Source organism: Nylanderia fulva, unplaced genomic scaffold (genome assembly GCF_048542155.1).
Source record: "Nylanderia fulva isolate GAGA-0341 unplaced genomic scaffold, ASM4854215v1 Scaffold80, whole genome shotgun sequence".
Classification (NCBI taxonomy): domain Eukaryota; kingdom Metazoa; phylum Arthropoda; class Insecta; order Hymenoptera; family Formicidae; genus Nylanderia; species Nylanderia fulva.
In genome coordinates, this window is record NW_028190917.1 from 484,644 (window position 1) to 505,874 (window position 21,231).

The 21,231-nt window shown below is 29.2% G+C and overlaps 1 protein-coding gene and 2 long non-coding RNA genes across 3 annotated transcripts; 2 read left to right on the plus strand and 1 right to left on the minus strand.

The window, feature by feature from the left end:
- Positions 1–17,812: 17,812 nt before the first annotated feature.
- Positions 17,813–19,234, plus strand: LOC114945614 (uncharacterized). The gene is made up of 3 exons (XR_014926291.1): positions 17,813–17,961; positions 18,538–18,635; positions 18,886–19,234. It is a non-coding gene; the product is annotated as an uncharacterized LOC114945614 (long non-coding RNA).
- LOC146719980 (uncharacterized) lies at positions 17,992–19,025 on the minus strand. The gene is made up of 2 exons (XR_014926292.1): positions 18,786–19,025; positions 17,992–18,633 (listed from the first exon to the last, which is right to left on the minus strand). It is a non-coding gene; the product is annotated as an uncharacterized LOC146719980 (long non-coding RNA).
- Positions 19,235–20,328: 1,094 nt separating the features above from the next.
- On the plus strand, positions 20,329–20,835 carry LOC146719981 (histone-lysine N-methyltransferase SETMAR-like). Its single transcript, XM_085489343.1, has one exon. It carries the CDS (start codon positions 20,329–20,331, stop codon positions 20,833–20,835), a length of 507 nt encoding a protein of 168 aa, XP_085345469.1.
- The last annotated feature ends 396 nt before the right edge of the window (positions 20,836–21,231 follow it).

A 21,231-nucleotide genomic window follows, 5' to 3' on the forward strand; every position in this document is an offset into this window, starting at 1 on the left:
AAAATTGTTTACCACACAGCAACATATACTTTTTGAGATAAATTTATTTGTATTCCGAATAGTGTAATATTGGGTCCCGAATTTAGTCGATATCTGACATTGTGCTTTAGTCGTCGTTATAAATAACCAGAGTGAAACATACGTTACAATTCTCAATTTCTCTCGCCGTCAGAAAACGTTTTTTTAAACATATTTGTGTTTACTTTCGATTTATTTAGTAAGTACATTCTCATTTTAATTTTTTATTTATTATTTTGTAACGAACTTCCAATTAAGTACTATGCAACTTATCTATTATATTTATGAAAAATTTGTCACGCCAATTTTGAATATTTATTAATACATACATAATCAAACCATTAATTAAAATACAGTATTACAAATATCACGAACATAATTTTGCAATCTTGCGATAATGCAATTTTTAAACACACAATAGTGCAACACGTATTCACTTCTCTGCCTTTTTGCTTTTTTTCGTAGGTTAGTCTAATTACGAAAATGTCGGAAACTATAAAAAAGGATAGAAATAAAATAAGAAAACAAATTGCGGCGCACCTCGATTTAAGTAGAAAGCTCGAGGAAGTTGCAGACGAAATTATAAAACATAAAATAACTCCCACTCCAAGTGAAGCAAAACGTCATAACATTAAATTTCCTATTTTATTAAAAAAAGTAGAAATTAAAAGACGTAAAGCAGAATTTTATAAAAAGAAATCCTTATTCGATTCTGCAGTGAATGAATACTTAGAAAGAAAAGAGACAAAAGACTATCTGTCAATAAAAAATACTGCGAGAAAATATGGACTTTCACAAACTGTGCTTACAAATGAAATAAAAAAAAGCATTACACAAAAGCTAAACAGGTCCACATATGACAGAGCGCAGAATATTAATAATGTAATTTTTACATATTTGCAAGAGGAATCGCTTTGGGATGAGTTGAAAAACTGGAACAGAGAAGACTTACAGATAATTTGTCATTGCCAAATTTGCGCCTTGGAAAAACTATCGACACTTGCTTACGAATTTGCTCAACGTAAAAAAATACAATGTCCTTCAGACTGGACTAAATATAATCGGGCGAATATTAAGTGGTTGATTGAATTCGAAATGAGACATAGCAATGAAATATATGACGAGTTCGAGCCTAATCATTGTTTGACAGAAGAAATTTAGATTGCTAAGTGCTTCTGAAATTTTGCAGTGCACAAATATTGTTCTGTTACGAATTTGTATCATTAATTAAATGACCATAAAAAGTCTCAGAATATAACAAATATTGGAATTTAAGTATATTTTGCCGTCCTCTGCGGACGCTTATGTCTCTTGTAAATATATATGTATGGCATTAATTTTTTATTGAATGTTATTGAAGGAAAAAGAAGAGGATCTTCCTGTGGAGCATAAAGACATATGACAAAAAAGTAAATTTTGCACGACATAGCGTATTCACATATATAGAAGAGGAATCACTTTTAAAAGAGTTGACTATATGGGGTTTGGAAACAGCACTCGTACAACATAATTGTACATGCCAAATTTGCGCCTTGGAACAACTCTCAATATTTGCTTACGATAAAGTTAAAGATAAAAAGTCAAAACCTACAATCTGGATAAGACATAAGCAAGCTTATCATGAATGGTTGAAAGAATTCGAAATGAGGTACAGTGATACAATTTTAGCGGACTACGATTCATATACGAATTGTAAGCATGAAAAAACAGGACACCAGTAGTAAACTACAACTTTTGTCGATGTGTAAGAAAAAGCTTTTGAATTTCAAAGTTGTTCTAATAAGTTGCTTTGAATCGAACGAATAATATTAATCTGCTCTAAACTTGTATCGTTAATCAAATGATCATATAAAATTTCCGAATGTAACAGATTATACAATCTTTAATTGGAAGTCTTTCTTTTTGTAATATCTTCGAAATGGAAAGTAATTTTTAATCTAGGATAGGTATATATATTTTTGTATTAAAGTTTTTATAAATATTTTAAAATTTGCATGCTTATATATCATCGAAATGATTATAAAATGATAAAAGTTTTAAGGGTAACGTGACGAAAATCTCTGGTTAATTAAAAAATATCTATTTCAATCTATTATAAAAGTAAAATTATAATTCTATATTATTAAATATATTATTTTAACGACAGATTTTTATTCCGTGAAATTAATCATATATTACGTTAACATTAATAAGAGTCATAAATGTAAAATGACGTAAAAATTTTGTAAATTTTTTTGCACGCATGCACAATAAATACACTCGCATACATATAAACACGCAGGCACTCTGCAGCGATATATAAAATGTCAGAGATGGTTATTATTTATACTTAATGTAAGATTTCTTTTATTTTTGGATACAAATTATGATATTAAATTTTCATTGCTATTATACATTTTGAATGCTCTAACACGTTGTAGCAAAAAAATTTTTAAACAATATTTATTTTTAATTTTAATTATATAGATATCATTAAATTTTAGCGAGGAATGTGTTAATCTTAATATATATAATATGAAAATAATAATATATAAATACAATAATATGTTATATATTATATTTAATATATTATTATTAATTATAATTATAATTAATTATTATGTAATTATTATTTTTTATCTATTACTATATTGTAAGATATGTTATGGTATATTAGGACTTTTCACACGTTACAACTAAAACGGTCAAAATAATTTTTGTATCTACATATTAACATAATAATTTTCTTAGCTAATTGATTAATGTAGATACATAATTAAAACTTGTCAAGAATGAAATCATTGTTGGAAATTATTTTTGCTATTACGGGATGTTTCGCAATTATGTTCGAATATGTAAAATTTTTATAATGTGATTGACTGTTTATTACTCTAATAATCTTGTTTATAAATTACTGCAAATTTGACATTTTATAATGTAAGAATTTAATGTTTAAAAGAACTAAAAATATATAATATCGCTGATACTTTGAGAAGCAATCACACATAAATATAATAAGGTTTAAAAATAGTGTCGTGAACTGAATATTATATTTAACGTTTTTACTATATATATTTTTATACAGATATAGATTGTTTATCATTTTGACAATAATTTTATACTTCAATAACGTCAATCGAAAGAAATGATCGTTTGGTATATACTATATTATTTTGTGTTTTAATTTAGTTAAATAAGAATATTTCTTTTTTGAGTTAATAAAGTGTGACGCTTATGTAGTTTCAGTACATAAAAATCAAACATTTAACAATAATAAATTATTAACATCACTTGTACGAAATTTTCAATGGTTATACATAAACAACTGAAACATACATGAAAAAAACATGTGCTTTCTTTCGATTAATTCTCTTGGTCCACAGATTATATGAGAGGACTAGCTTGTCTCTTGTTTCATTAAACTAATTGCGATGAACTGATTAGATGACTTGTAATTAATTAATTAAACCGTTCATCTAATCGTAGCATTTTATAATCTTTGCGGTTGACATGATTTTTTGAATAAAGAGTCGAACATATGAATTTATATTATGCAAATATTCACAATTTCTTGCAATTTTATATCAATCTTTTTTTATATTTGCAAATAAAATACGCTCCGCAAAATCGTGTATGGTAAAATAAAGAATGACTGAGATTTTTAATTACGTGTTGGAATTATTCAAATACAAACTATTATTTTACTTTTTTATTTGGAAAATCATATAAAAATAAAAATTCCTATACCTTTAATTTTTATGTAACTACTATTTGATTTAATTCAGGAAATTATGAATAAAATTAATCAAAATTTGATTTATATTTTTTGAATTTATATCTCAACTGGTTAAATATTTTTAAAATCCGAGCATTTATAGTACGTATCTTTACACAGAATTTTCACTTATATCATATACATATCTAATTACTGTAAAATCGATATGCATGATCAAGACATGTAACACGAATAATGTAATTAATAATTAACAATAATGCTATTAATAATAATTATCAAAATAATCACAGGATTAATGTATATTTTTTTATTTTTCTCAACCATTAACATTAATAGAAAATAAAATGTGTCATATGCACGATATTCATGTTACAAACACCAGGTAATATTATAATATTCACAATCTTTGTAAAATTGTGCTATTTACGAGTCTCAATGATTATATTCATTTTACTTCTTGTTAGTTTCAATATATGATACCGAATATATAATTACGCACGCAAAGCGAAGTTATATTATTCTTTGATTAATAAAATCTTCAAAATTATGACGCATGCATGCTAAAATTATTATTGCACTCAATGTGTGAATAAAAAATATATTACGATAATAAGAATATTAAAATATATTAATATAAAAAATATATTAATTATATATAAAAAAATATATTAATTATGCAACGTATAAAAATTCAATATTTAAATCTTTAACAAAAAATACGAACAAAGAAATACAATTTTTTACAAGAACCTCTTGTTTAGTTAAATATCTATGCTTTCATTAAACTCGCGCGAGATGCTAACTCCCCACTCATCATGCTGCGCGGCTCGCGCGAAACTGATTCTCGTGCGAGGTATCGCGAGCGCGAAACTGAGGTCACGTGACCAGTGGTCACATGACCATTGGTCACGTGACCATCTTTCCCGCGCTCGCGGGTTCCCGCACGAGAATCAGTATCGCGTTCGCGCGAGCCACGCAGCGTAATAGACGTATGGGATGTATTAATCTGATGGGAAAGATAGAAAGAGAATAATGCTTTCGTCGAGCTCGATTTAATATATTGATTTTCTAAATTAATTTGTTAATGTATATGCAAAATTAAAACTTGTCGAGATAGAAATTATTGTTGGAGAATTTGAAATGAGAGGCACTCGGATGAAATTTTTATGAGCTTCGATCTTTATCAATATTAGGAGAGTAGAAATAATCGACCAAAACTAGCGTAATATTTCGTTTATTAAATTCACTACGTTTCGACCATGTGGCTGTGGTCCTTTTTAAGTGAACAAATGTATATCATTAAATTACGTCTTCATATTAGTAATACTGTCGATAATTATTGAACTATAAATTATATATATTGTTTGTATGATGTGCTAAGAAACGTGTTGTAAACTACATTTTCTGTCGATTTAAGGAGATGCTTATTCGAATTTTCAAAGTCGTTCTAAGATTTTACAGCGAATTAATTGATCTGTTTTAAACATGTATCGTTAATCATATGATCATATAACATTTACGAATGTAATAGATTATACAATCTTTAATTGGAAGTTGTTCTTTTTATATTTTAGGAGAATAAAATGAAATTTTTAATCTAATATAGATACATATATTTTGTATTAAAAATTTTAGAAATATTTTAAAATTTTTAAGTCTATTATATGTTTAAAGTGATTATAAAACGATAAAAGTTTTAAGAGTATTATGACAAAAATGTCTGGTTAATTAAAAAATATTATTTGTAATCTATTTTAAAAATAAAATAATTAGTTATTTATTATTAAATATATATAGCTTTAACGAGAGAGACGGATTTTCATTTCGTAAAATTAATCATAAATTAAGTTAGCAATAATAATGGTCATAAATGTAAAATGACGTAATAATTTTGTAAATATTTTTCTGCACACATTATACACACTCGCATACACTTAAAAACACACATACACTCTTTAGCGATATTTAAAATATTAAAAATGGTTGTTATTTATACTTATATAAGATTTCTTTTATTTTTAAATTGTAATATATAAAAATCCAATCGGTATTCTTCAAAGTTGCACGTACGTTCAATTGAGGAAATTAATAAAACATATATTTGCGTTTTATTTTAGTTTATTTTATAAGCATTCTTATTTTAATTTTCGATTTATTATTTTAAAAAGCTTCTTAGTAAAGCATTTTCAAAATGCAAAGTACTCTACAATTTATTTATTATTTAGGAGAAAATTTTCAATCTATTAATAAATATTTATTAATATATATATATAATCAAACACAATAAAATAAAACATATATAGTATTAGAAAAATCGCAAAAATAAATTCGCGATTTTGCGATAATACAATGCACGTATTTATTTCTTAGCTTTTTTTGCTTTTCTTCGTAAGTTAAACTAATTAGGAGGATATCTGAATTATAACAATATATCATTATAGAAATAAAATGAGAGAAGAAATTGCGGCGCATCCCGATTTAAGTAGTAGACTCGAGGAAGTTGTAGACGAAATTTTTGAACGTGATATATCTATCGAACAAAATGTAGCAAAATATATTATGACATAGAATCTTCTATTTTATCTAAAAAAATAAATATTGAGCAGCATAAAGAATAGTTTTATGAAGAAAAGTCCAAATTCGATTCAGCAATGGAAAAAGTTTTTGGAAGGAATACCACACAAATCGCAACTGCAAATAATATTATGGAGTTCGTGTGTATAAACATGCTTTCAAAAGAAGTATAAAGAATGCCTTTAAACAAGTGCCAAAATTTACGCATATGACAGATCAATAAGTTTAAATAAATCAATCAATTAAACGCATAATCTAATACTATATCTGATATGTAGATGCTGACGATTTCTTTTGAAAAACTGTATCTTTATACCTACATATGCAAAAATATATAATTTCAGTGTATATATCTCATAAAATATTTTAACTTGAATAGTTAACATATTTCTATGAGAATGAAATACCAACTGATTTAAGAATAATTAATATAAAATCTATAAATATTTCAACAAACATATATATATATTTATATATATATATATATATATATATATATATAATAAGAATATTTTTAAGTCAGCTCCTTAATTTTAAAACCACAATCTACACTTCATTCCTCTTGACCAATAGAGCCAAACGCTATGTTATTGCGACAATTAAGAAAGAAAGAAAATTTAGAAACTAAGGAATTTGAATTCTATGGTTGGGAACTCAGAAATTTCCTTTGTTTCTTCTCTTAACATCCCCTGTATAGAAATAGGCGAGAAAAATATTGGTCCGAAAGTCCGACTTCCTGATTCAGCCGACTTAATAATTATTTTTATTGTGTTAATGTAATATTTCTGCGATTTATTTATACCGTATGCGCTGAGGAAAACTCATAAAAGAGCCGAAACGTTTGCACTTTAATGTCATACTTGTATATTGTATATTGAATGTATCTCTTATGATTATTAAAATCTAACTAATTCTTTATAATTTTACAAAAATACGCGCCTCATTAACTGCGCTTGGCTCCTATAGCTAACTCATAGCCTGAAACTTATATTGATTTAATATTAAATAATCTTTTAATAAAAATAATAATTGTAATAATAATCAAATATAATAATATTGATTTGTATATTTTTAGAAGATGTGTATTGTGTATTTTTAGAAGATGTGTATATACATTATTAATAAGTAATATTTCTAATATTAATTTCCTTTAAAAATACTATTCTATAGTAATTTTATTATTAACATAGATTAATTGTTGTATCTGCTTATATGTTTAAATTAATGTTCACAATTAATTTATTATTATAGTCAAACACATATATTAATAACATATTGAGTATTGGATACGTGTTAAAGAAAGTTTTCCTATATTAGACGACATATTGTGCTCGAATACGCAGGCGAAACTTTATTCTTCAATAACGTAAATTGAAAAAGATGCCCGTTCGATATATATTTTGATTAATATTTTCCATTTTAATGTTAAGACATAAAAATATGTCTTATATTTGACGAATTGTGATAGGCTTCATTAAATTGACTGTATAATAAATAATTTATATTAAACTGTTAACATGATTTATACAAAGTTTTAATGTATATGCAGAGATAATTTAAAAAAAAAAAAAAAACATGTGCTTCTTTGTCATCAAATCTTAATTAAAGAATGGAGCATATGTATCTATTTCTTATAAGCAAAAAATTCGTCGGGAGTAAAAATTATGTATAATAAATAATGATATATTTTAACTGTGTTAAAATTCTTCAAATAAAATCATTATTTCACTTTCCTTATTCATATTATATTAAACTTTACATCTCTTTGTTTTTCAAATTTGTATGTAACTATGTAGTTAAATTCATAAAATTATTAATAAAGCATTGCAAAACTAAATATATATTTTTTTTTGTTGAATTTATATAATTTATCAAATGTTCTTGAAAGAATTGAGGCATGTAACATTAAATTCAGTGTTCCTATAATGTATTTTCTGTCAATTTTACTCAATTAATGAAACTAAGCGCAGGTATAATCAAGAGACACGGTAGTGTCTCGCGACCAGTTAAGGGCTTAGCGGAGACACCGTGTATCTTAACGCGAGTCGGACATTTGAGTTTTTATAATATTTCGAATCCTCAATAATGGCTGAAGCAATCGAGTTTATACTAGACTTAATCGATAGATTGAGTTCGAATTATATAATAAAAGTGTCTTTATTTCTGCTCTACGTGATTTGTAAGCAGAGATATATAAATGCAAAGTCGAAATATGAAAAATTTCTATTAAGAAACGTCCCCGTCATCATTATTTAAAAAAAGGTAAAAAAAGGCGACCAGTTAAGGGCACGCCATTAACAAAAATTATCCATTGCAAACCCATGTAGAATCCTATCCTATTGCAAACCCATGTAGAATCCTATAAAAAATTAATCATTGCAAACCCATGTAGAATCCTAGGCAAAATTAACCATTGCAAACTCATGTAGAATTATATTAAAAATGATCTATTGCAAACTTATGTAGAATCCTACATTGCAAACCCATGTACAATAGAATTGTATGAAAAATTATCGATTATAAATTCATGTACAATCGTAACAAAAGTAATGAAATAAAAAAAAAATTGCGCCAAGTGAAAGTAGAAACTTGTACCAGTGGAAAATTAAAGTTGCAGACATATATAGAGTCGTATAATGAATCAGTAAAAATTTAAATTTGCAAATGTAGAATCGTACCATAAAAAAACTTATCTTTTAAAAAAAAAGATAAACAAGATGCCAAGTCCATGCGCCATGTAAAAAAGAAATAAAAAAATTTTAGTTAAAAAAACTGGGCGCGCTGCTAAGTTTCAAAATTACAATGCACCTTAAAGTAACATTAATTAATTTAAACACAAAACATATTTTAACTGTAATGAGTTTAAAAGTAACAATTTAATTTTAATATTGTTAGAATATTATTTAGCAGCGCTCCCAGTTTTTTTAACTAAAATTTTTTTATTTCTTTTTTACATGGCGCATGGACTTGGCATCTTGTTTATCTTTTTTTTTAAAAGATAAGTTTTTTTATGGTACGATTCTACATTTGCAAATTTAAATTTTTACTGATTCATTATACGACTCTATATATGTATGTCTGCAACTTTAATTTTCCACTGGTACAAGTTTCTACTTTCACTTGGCGCAATTTTTTTTTTATTTCATTACTTTTGTTACGATTGTACATGAATTTATAATCGATAATTTTTCATACAATTCTATTGTACATGGGTTTGCAATGTAGGATTCTACATAAGTTTGCAATGGATCATTTTTAATACAATTCTACATGAGTTTGCAATGGTTAATTTTGCCTAGGATTCTACATGGGTTTGCAATGATTAATTTTTTATAGGATTCTACATGGGATTGCAATAGGATAGGATTCTACATGGGTTTGCAATGGATAATTTTTGTTAATGGCGTGCCCTTAACTGGTCACCTTTTTTTACCTTTTTTTAAAGGTGAGTTTTTAGAGATTATATCATTCATTTTTGTATATTTTTATGACCGGAATAGAACAATTATTAAACATGTTTATCTAAACTTCTTTGCTTAAAATGATGTGTACAATCATATCCTAGAATCCTGATCATTCCTCCTAAAGCACCCTATTTATATAAATTTACCCATATGTGTGTGTGTGTGTGTGTATGTGTGTGTGTGTACTAATGTCGAGCATTTTTTATACATTTTCTATTAAATTTAGATAAAAGTTGCAGGATTTCGAAAAAGAAAAAGTTGACACAGACTTTTTCCTAAACGGCGATTTTCAAGGTTATTTAAAGGTCACTTATATTTTCAAAATAGAATTACCTTAATTTTTCTCATATAAATCGATTCCTCGCAATATTTACTATAAAAAGTTGTAAAGGTATAATTTTTACATAATCTTACATAAACTTCGAAATATTACAAATATTTTATTCTATGAAATATTTCAGTTTATGTAAAATTATGTTAACTATCTTTTAAATTATTCACTTTTAGCCATCTTACCCTTACAACCTTTTATAGTGAATATTGCAACAAATTGGTTTATATATATAATATATATATAACATCAGTTATTATTAATTGATGTTTACATTTATTTTTAGACTTACTAGAGCTCTAATGCTCCACATTTTTTGCAAAAACTGTTTATTCTACAGATTTCAAATATGCTTTTAAATGATGATTGAATATTTCCTTTTTTTAATTATTTTTATTATTATTTTTCAATCTCAATCAACTTTTATAACTTTATGCCAGCACGATACAAATACATGTGTCTTTATTTTTTTTATTATTTTCATTATTATTTTTCAATCTCAATCAACTTCTATAACCTTATGCCAACAGGATACAAATACATGTATGTCTTTATTATTGTATCAACTCTTGTCTTTTCCATGTAACCATGTCTTCATAGTTTGAATTATCCCTTCATCTTCTCAATCTTTCGCAGAGATTTAATTAATTAAATACACTTCACACGAAATAAAGTTTGCTGGAAGATATACAGCAAACGATAACTGTAAAAACATGATTACGTGGAAAGAACAAGAGTTGGTACAGTAAAGGCAAGTAAGTAAGTACATGTAATGTATCGTAATTGGCATAACGCTATATCCGCGGAGCAGATAATGTGGCTGTAGAGGTAGTCTGCAGTGCAGCTAATGTGGACGTAGATGTTGATTGAGATAATTGTCTAATATAAAATAGAATTTAAAAATTTAGTTTAAAAAGCTGTTGCATATATAAATAAAGTTTATTTTTTCTAAATTTGGAATATGTTTAATTAATTAATTTTTTAAGTTTATGTTTAATAAATTTTTTAAGTCTGTATTCAATAATTTTATTCATTTGATAAATACATGTATGTCTTTATTTTGATATGTTTAATATAATTAGAAATTCATTATTAATTAGATATGTAAACTATAAATTCATATATAATATTTGAAAATATATGTGAATATTTAAATTTTTATCTTCTCCTTCCTCTCCTTCAATCTCTTTAATATCAATATGTGTATGTGTGTACACGCGCGCACATTTGTACGTATTTATTTAATTATTGGATAGTTGAGAGTACTTAATTGATAAAAAATTATGACAATAATAATCCTTGTTTTTTTTTCTTATTATTTACTCAGATTTTTTTGTCTATCTTATAAGATAAACACTTTAGAGATTGAATATTTCAAGTAAACTAATTGTAAGTAAATTTCACATTAATGCATATAGATGTTTAATCATGAATGTACTGAATAAGTACACAAGACGAACAGTGAGTGAGTGAGTGAGAATGAGAGAGTGTGTGTGTGTGTGCGTGTGTGTGTGAGAAAGAGAGAGAGAGAGAGAGAGAGAGAGAGAGAGAGAGAGAGAGAGAGTTAGCCAACATAACCCCGCACGCTGCCGATCATGAATGTACTAAATAAGTACACAAGACGAACAGTGAGTGAGTGAGTGAGAATGAGAGATTGTGTGTGTGTGTGCGTGTGCGTGTGAGAAAGAGAGAGAGAGAGAGAGAGAGAGAGAGAGAGAGAGTTAGCCAACATAACCCCGCACGCTGCCGATATGGCGGAGCGCCACTATCGCCATCTGTTGTAAAACGTGCGAGATGGACAAAATTACCACTACATGCATCTTGCATGTGTTGTGTACGTGTGATATATGTGTGCGCATGTGTTGTATACGTGTGAATACGTGTAGCACGATACTACTATGTATGCGTGGTCGATGATGATAATGATGATGATAATGATGATGATAATGATGACGGGGACGTTTCTTAATAGAAATTTTTCATATTTCGACTTTGCATTTATATATCTCTGCTTACAAATCACGTAGAGCAGAAATAAAGACACTTTTATTATATAATTCGAACTCAATCTATCGATTAAGTCTAGTATAAACTCGATTGCTTCAGCCATTATTGAGGATTCGAAATATTATAAAGACTCAAATGTCCGACTCGCGTTAAGATACACGGTGTCTCCGCTACGCCCTTAACTGGTCGCGAGACACTACCGTGTCTCTTGATTATCATCATTATCATCATCGACCACGCATACATAGTAGTATCGTGCTACACGTATTCACACGTATACAACACATGCGCACACATATATCACACGTACACAACACATGCAAGATGCATGTAGTGGTAATTTTGTCCATCTCGCACGTTTTACAACAGATGGCGATAGTGGCGCTCCGCCATATGGGCAGCGTGCGGGGTTATGTTGGCTAACTCTCTCTCTCTCTCTCTCTCTCTCTCTCTCTCTCTCTCTCTCTCTCTCTCTTTCTCACACACACACGCACACACACACACACTCTCTCATTCTCACTCACTCACTCACTGTTCGTCTTGTGTACTTATTTAGTACATTCATGATTAAACATCTATATGCATTAATGTGAAATTTACTTACAATTAGTTTACTTGAAATATTCAATCTCTAAAGTGTTTATCTTATAAGATAGACAAAAAAATCTGAGTAAATAATAAGAAAAAAAACAAGGATTATTATTGTCATAATTTTTTATCAATTAAGTACTCTCAACTATCCAATAATTAAATAAATACGTACAAATGTGCGCGCGTGTACACACATACACCTATTGATATTAAAGAGATTGAACGAGAGGAAGGAGAAGATAAAAATTTAAATAATCACATATATTTTCAAATATTATATATGAATTTATAGTTTACATATCTAATTAATAATGAATTTCTAATTATATTAAACATATCAAAATAAAGACATACATGTATTTATCAAATAAATAAAATTATTGAATACAGACTTAAAAAATTTATTAAACATAGACTTAAAAAATTAATTAAACATATTCCAAATTTAGAAAAAATAAACTTTATTTATATATGCAACAGCTTTTTAAACTAAATTTTTAAATTCTATTTTATATTAGACAATTATCTCAATCAACATCTACGTCCACATTAGCTGCACTGCAGACTACCTCTACAGCCACATTATCTGCTCCGCGGATATAGCGTTATGCCAATACGATACATTACATGTACTTACTTACTTGCCTTTACTGTACCAACTCTTGTTCTTTCCACGTAATCATGTTTTTACAGTTATCGTTTGCTGTATATCTTCCAGCAAACTTTATTTCGTGTGAAGTGTATTTAATTAATTAAATCTCTGCGAAAGATTGAGAAGATGAAGGGATAATTCAAACTATGAAGACATGGTTACATGGAAAAGACAAGAGTTGATACAATAATAAAGACATACATGTATTTGTATCCTGCTGGCATAAGGTTATAGAAGTTGATTGAGATTGAAAAATAATAATGAAAATAATAAAAAAAATAAAGACACGTGTATTTGTATCGTGCTGGCATAAAGTTATAAAAGTTGATTGAGATTGAAAAATAATAATAAAAATAATTAAAAAAAGGAAATATTCAATCATCATTTAAAAGCATATTTGAAATCTGTAGAATAAACAGTTTTTGCAAAAAATGTGGAGCATTTGAGCTCTAGTAAGTCTAAAAATAAATGTAAACATCAATTAATAATAACTGATGTTATATATATATTATATATATAAACCAATTTGTTGCAATATTCACTATAAAAGGTTGTAAGGGTAAGATGGCTAAAAGTGAATAATTTAAAAGATAGTTAACATAATTTTACATAAACTGAAATATTTCATAAAATAAAATATTTGTAATATTTCGAAGTTTATGTAAGATTATGTAGATACATAAAATTATACCTTTACAACTTTTTATAGTAAATATTGCGAGGAATCGATTTATATGAGAAAAATTAAGGTAATTCTATTTTGAAAATATAAGTGACCTTTAAATAACCTTGAAAATCGCCGTTTAGGAAAAAGTCTGTGTCAACTTTTTCTTTTTCGAAATCCTGCAACTTTTATCTAAATTTAATAGAAAATGTATAAAAAATGCTCGACATTAGTACACACACACACACACACACACACACACACACATATGGGTAAATTTATATAAATAGGGTGCTTTAGGAGGAATGATCAGGATTCTAGGATATGATTGTACACATCATTTTAAGCAAAGAAGTTTAGATAAACATGTTTAATAATTGTTCTATTCCGGTCATAAAAATATACAAAAATGAATGATATAATCTCTAAAAACTCACCTTTAAAAAAAGGTAAAAAAAGGCGACCAGTTAAGGGCACGCCATTAACAAAAATTATCCATTGCAAACCCATGTAGAATCCTATCCTATTGCAAACCCATGTAGAATCCTATGAAAAATTAATCATTGCAAACCCATGTAGAATCCTAGGCAAAATTAACCATTGCAAACCCATGTAGAATCGTACCCATTGCAAACCTATGTAGAATCCTATGAAAAATTAACCATTGCAAACTCATGTAGAATCCTATGAAAAATTAACCATTGCAAACCCATGTAGAATTGTATTAAAAATTATCCATTGCAAACTTATGTAGAATCCTACATTGCAAACCCATGTACAATAGAATTGTATGAAAAATTATCGATTATAAACCCATGTACAATCGTAACAAAAGTAATGAAATAAAAAAAAAATTGCGCCAAGTGAAAGTAGAAACTTGTACCAGTGGAAAATTAAAGTTGCAGACATATATAGAGTCGTATAATGAATCAGTAAAAATTTAAATTTGCAAATGTAGAATCGTACCATAAAAAAACTTATCTTTTAAAAAAAAAGATAAACAAGATGCCAAGTCCATGCGCCATGTGAAAAAGAAATAAAAAAATTTTAGTTAAAAAAACTAGGAGCGCTGCTAAATAATATTCTAACAATATTAAAATTAAATTGTTACTTTTAAACTCATTACAGTTAAAATATGTTTTGTGTTTAAATTAATTAATGTTACTTTAAGGTGCATTGTAATTTTGAAACTTAGCAGCGCGCCCAGTTTTTTTAACTAAAATTTTTTTATTTCTTTTTCACATGGCGCATGGACTTGGCATCTTGTTTATCTTTTTTTTTAAAAGATAAGTTTTTTTATGGTACGATTCTACATTTGCAAATTTAAATTTTTACTGATTCATTATACGACTCTATATATGTCTGCAACTTTAATTTTCCACTGGTACAAGTTTCTACTTTCACTTGGCGCAATTTTTTTTTTATTTCATTACTTTTGTTACGATTGTACATGGGTTTATAATCGATAATTTTTCATACAATTCTATTGTACATGGGTTTGCAATGTAGGATTCTACATAAGTTTGCAATGGATAATTTTTAATACAATTCTACATGGGTTTGCAATGGTTAATTTTTCATAGGATTCTACATGAGTTTGCAATGGTTAATTTTTCATAGGATTCTACATAGGTTTGCAATGGGTACGATTCTACATGGGTTTGCAATGGTTAATTTTGCCTAGGATTCTACATGGGTTTGCAATGATTAATTTTTCATAGGATTCTACATGGGTTTGCAATAGGATAGGATTCTACATGGGTTTGCAATGGATAATTTTTGTTAATGTTTCTAATACTTTAAACAAACAAATATTTTATAATGTTTATAAACTTTAGAAAAAATCGCAGCATATATATAAAAGTTAAAACAATCCACTGAATATAACAATTATTTTCATTTCAATAATATATATAATGTGTTTTATAAGGTTTTATGATACGTTTAGGGTACGCTTTATAAAGTTTGTAATCACATTTTCTCAACCAGGTTGGCTTGGAAACTTTTTAAACAAAAGTGGTGATTTGTGTCATTAACATTATTGCATTAAAGACGAAAAGCGGCATCTTTAAATATATGTAATACACACACACATATATATATATATATATATATATGTATTCTATTCAAATTTAAATATATTATATTCCATATAAACGCATCTTATAAAATATTTTAAATCAAATAATTAATGTTACTACATTTTCAGCAAAAATGTAAAACTTTTTACTGTATCTAATTTTAATTATAATTACAATATTATTGTATAGAAAGTGAGCACCGATTCAGAGCTAAATATACGAAAGAATACGACATACATTTTTTTTAAATAGAGAAAAAATTGTTTACCACACAGCAACATATACTTTTCGAGATAAATTTATTTGTATTCCGAATAGTGTAATATTGGGTCCCGAATTTAGTCGATATCTGACATTGTGCTTTAGTCGTCGTTATAAATAACCAGAGTGAAACATACGTTACAATTCTCAATTTCTCTCGCCGTCAAAAAAAGTTTATTTAAGCATATTTGTGTTTATTTTCGATTTATTTAGTAAGTACATTCTCATTTTAATTTTTTATTTATGATTTTGTAACGAACTTCTGATTATAGCATTTTAATAATGCAAAATACTTTGCATCTTATCTATTATATTTATGAGAAAATTGTCACACCATTTTTGAATATCTATTTATTAATACGTATAATAATCAAACCATAAATTAAAACACAGTATTAAGAATATCGCGAATATAATTTTGCAATCTTGCGATAATGCAATTTTATATACACAATAGTGCAACACGTATTCACTTCTCTGCCATTTTGCTTTTCTTTGTAGGTCAGTCTAATTACGAAAATGTCGGAAATTATAAGAACAGATTATTATAAAAATAGAATAAGAAAAATAATTGCGGCGCACCTCGATTTAAGTAGAAAGCTCGAGGAAGTTGCAGACGAAATTATAAAACTTGATAGATCTGTCACTCCAAATGTAGCAAAACATTACAACATAGCATTTCCTATTTTATTAAAAAAAGTAGACATTAAAACGAGTAAAGCAAAATTTTATAAAAAGAAATCCCTATTCGATTCTGCAGTGAAAGAATACTTAAAAGGAAAGAACAGTGTAAAAAAAGTTGCGAAAAAATATGGAATTCCATACGGTTCGCTTCAGACCGAAATAACAAGTATAAAGAAAAGCATTGCACAAGAGCCCGAAAAGTCATATGCATATGACAGAGCAGAAACTATTTCGAAAAAGATTTTTACATATTTACAAGAGGAATCACTTTGGGATGAGTTGAAAAACTGGAACAGAAAAGACTTACGAATAATTTGTCATTGCCAAATTTGCGCCTTGGAAAAATTATCGACACTTGCTTACGAATTTGCTCAACGTAAAAACATACCAATTCCTTCAGACTGGACTGAACATAATCAGACGGATATTTATTGGCTGATTGATTTTGAAATGAGACATAGCAATGAAATTTATGACGAGTTTGAGCCTTTTTATTGTTTGAAAGAAGAGGATTAGATTGTTAAATATTTCTTAAATTTTGCAGTAAACAAATATTGCTTTTTAAATTTTTATCACAAAATTAAAAAATTTAAAAAACCCCCCGAAAATTTAAAGATATTGGAATTTTTGTACATGGTTTAAAAATATGTTGGAAGGAAAATAATTTTAGTTTTGAAAATTTTTAATAATCAAAGACATCATGGTATATAAATGTGCTATTTTAGATATATTATGGTGCGCTCATGTATATATATAGACGTTTATGTATATACCACAGCTTATATATGGGTGCATTCGTTTATGCAGCGATTAGCGCATCCACTGCGCATCTACTGCGTCTATTATCTGCGAGTAACGTGACATCATTTACCGAACGATCACCTGCGTGAATTGACTGCTCAGATTGTAATTGGAGTGCGTAAGTAAAGAAATTTTAAATAAATATGAATTAACTCAGAAATAAATATTTTTTATTGGCTCTCAATATAAACAATATAAATATGATGGTTTCTAAATTGGCCTAAGAGCCATAGCACGAAAAATTACGAAAATTAATTATTCGGAACTGTATTTCTTGGTACGAGATTACTAAAGTTCCATATATTAATTAACCTCGAACTTACATATGGAGAAATAGGCGCGAAAAATATAGGTCCGAAAAGTCGCTGATGCGGGAATCAAACCCGCGTCTTTCACTTTCCGGGCGACTGCTCTTACCACTAAGCTATTCAGACTTTTCGGATCTATATTTTTCGTGCCTATTTCTCCATATGTAAGTTCGAGGTTAATTAATATATGGAACTTTAGTAATCTCGTACCAAAGATGTACAGTTCCGAATAATTAATTTTCGTAATTTTTCGTGCTATGGCTCTTAGGCCGATTTAGAAACCATCATATTTATATTAAACATGAATTATTATTTGAATAAATATAATAAAATTTTTAAATAGATTGAAGGTTCTGACATATGACGTGTGCACATAACATTTTCAGACAGTGATGACAGTAGGATTGAAATGTTGCTGAATGTAGACTTCTCAGATTTTTCCAAACTAACTGGGGACGAAGTAGCTTGATAGCTAGGAATGACTGTAACAGAATTGCATCTTTATACAAAAGCACATTTTTTTGAAACAGATTACTTTAAATTTATATTCTTGATAAAAATGCATTTTTAAGTTAATTGGATCGTAAATATAAATTAACAGATTTCATAATTTTAATTTTATTGTATTACTTACCTTGCATTACTTTAGTTGTAGGATCTATTTGGAGGAGTTGTTCTCCACCTTCTTTGTTCTGAACTTTTATAACATAACTTATAATTGAAATAATTTTCAGACAACGTTTCCAAGTTCAATTGGCTTAACAATGGAGAAGACTACATTCGTTTACGCAGTAGTCCGCAGTACTGCGAGCAGAGCATCCTGAGCAGGACCTCCGAGATGGCTGCGCAGATAGGCAGCAGCTCTGCTTAAACGAACAACCAACTGCGCTGCAGTCGGTTGCGCAGGTGGAGTACACGAACGACATCTGCGGCATTCTGCGGCAGTCTCTGCATAAACGAATGCACCCTATGCGTCAAAGCGCATGCGCAAGATGAGTGACAGTATATAAGCCGCTTAGTACATAAAAATCCAAGTCGCCTTATATAAAGTCACTAGATTAGTGACTTTAGCCTTATACATAAGAAGTTAGTTAGCAGTCTAGTTTATATATAGATGTCTGTGGAAACGAAAGATCAAAGGTGCCGACAGAGAGTCGACATACTGGTTTTACTGTGACAGTACCTCGTCAGTGTCTCTAGTCTTCTTGGATTGCTCCGAAGGCACGCAGTAGTTCATGAATTGGCCGGCGACCATCACCGCAAATAGCGCCCATGAAATGAGACCATATTTTGACTTACCCCCATCACTGAAATACTAAGGAGTTCGGTGTTCGGTCTCCTGGTCTCTAGTGTTTTTGTGTTGAAGGAACTGGAACAAATGACGAAGGCCGGTCATTCTGCTGCACGATAACGCGAAGTCACACGGCGAAAGCGACTAAGGACACGCTTGATTCGTTGGACTGGGAAATGCCACATCCGGCGTATTCATCGGACTAAACCCCATCAGATTTTTACTTGTGTCGGTCCCTCCATACCCACTTAAAAACGCTCGAAGAAGTCGAAAAATGCATTGCTGAATTCATTGACTCGAAACCGGCGTTTACCAAGAGAGGATTCGTCACTTACTCGAAAGATGGCAAAAAAGTGTAGATGCCGCCGAAGATTACTTTGTTGATTAAAGTTTATTCTCAGTTTGTTTAAATAAACGTTAATTTTCATTTTAAAAAAACCGAGAATTAAATTAATTTGTACATATTAAAACATATAAAATAAAATAAATATTAGGTTGTTTGGTAATGACTTGCGGCTTTTCCACTAGATAGAGTTTGAAGCGTTGTGGGGCATTCAAATGAAGTTGCATCTGCTAATTCCATATCGCGTTTGAAATGTAATGACATTAGCTACAACGATGCCTCATTTATTTAGTTTCGACTTTTCGTTCACAACTGACAGTCGCTTAAACATGGAGTTCACTAACGCTGAAATTCGCACTGTTTTAAAATTTTTCTTCGTGCAAAGCAAAACCGCGCGTGCGCGTGAATCGCATTGCAAGATTAACGGTGTTGTGGGAGATGATACTGTAGCGATTCGAACCGCCGAAGAGTGGTTTTGGTGTTTTAGAGTCGGCCGAAACGATACAACAGACCCTGTATCCAGTAGACGGCCAATAACCACTGATGTCGACAAAATCATCCAAAAAAATCTTCGAAGACCGGCATGTGACCATCAGAAGTATTGCGGAGGAGCTCCAGCTAAGCACTGAAACCGTTCACAGGCATTTGAAAGCAGGCAGATACACGAAAAAGCTGGATATTTGGGTGCCACACGAGTTGTTCAAAAAAAACCTAATTGACCGCATTTCCATCAGAAAATTATTGCTAAAACGCAATGAAAATGAGCCGTTTTTGAAGCGGATAATGACTGGCGATGAAAAATGGGTCACCTACGATAATGTTGTTCGCAAACGATCGTGGCCGAAGACCGACGAAGCGACCCAAACAGTGACCAAGCCAGGATTAGGATTGACGGCCAGGAAGGTTTGCTGTGTTTGGTGGGATTGGAAGGGAATCATCCACTATAACCTGCTCCCATCGGACCAAACACTTAATTCTGAGCGGTACATCAAACAACTAGACCGTTTGAAGGTGGCCATCGAACCAGAACCAGCCAGAATTAGCCAATAAAAAGGGAGTTGTGTTCCATCAGGATCAATGCCAGGCCACACACATCTTTAGTGACCCGCCAGAAGCTCCGGGAACTTAGTTGGGATGTTTTAATGCACCCGCTTTATAGTCCCGACATTGCTCCATCGGATTACCATCTCTTCTTGGCGCTGCAAAACTCTATTAGTAATATTAAGTTCAACACAAGAAAGTACTGTAAAAACCACTTGTCTCAGTTTTGTGCCAATAGGGACAAAAGATTCTACGAGAGGGGCATAATAAAATTACCTTCAAAATAGCAACAAATTATTGAACAAAACGGCGCATATTTGACCTAATTCAGTTAATCCTAACAATATTAAATAAAGCATTGAAAATCATGTAAAAAGCGGCAAGTCATTACCAAACAACTTAATA

Bases quoted from the DNA above. Each gene is read 5' to 3' on its own strand.
- LOC146719981 (XM_085489343.1), top strand. From the start codon at position 20,329: ATGTCGACAAAATCATCCAAAAAAATCTTCGAAGACCGGCATGTGACC.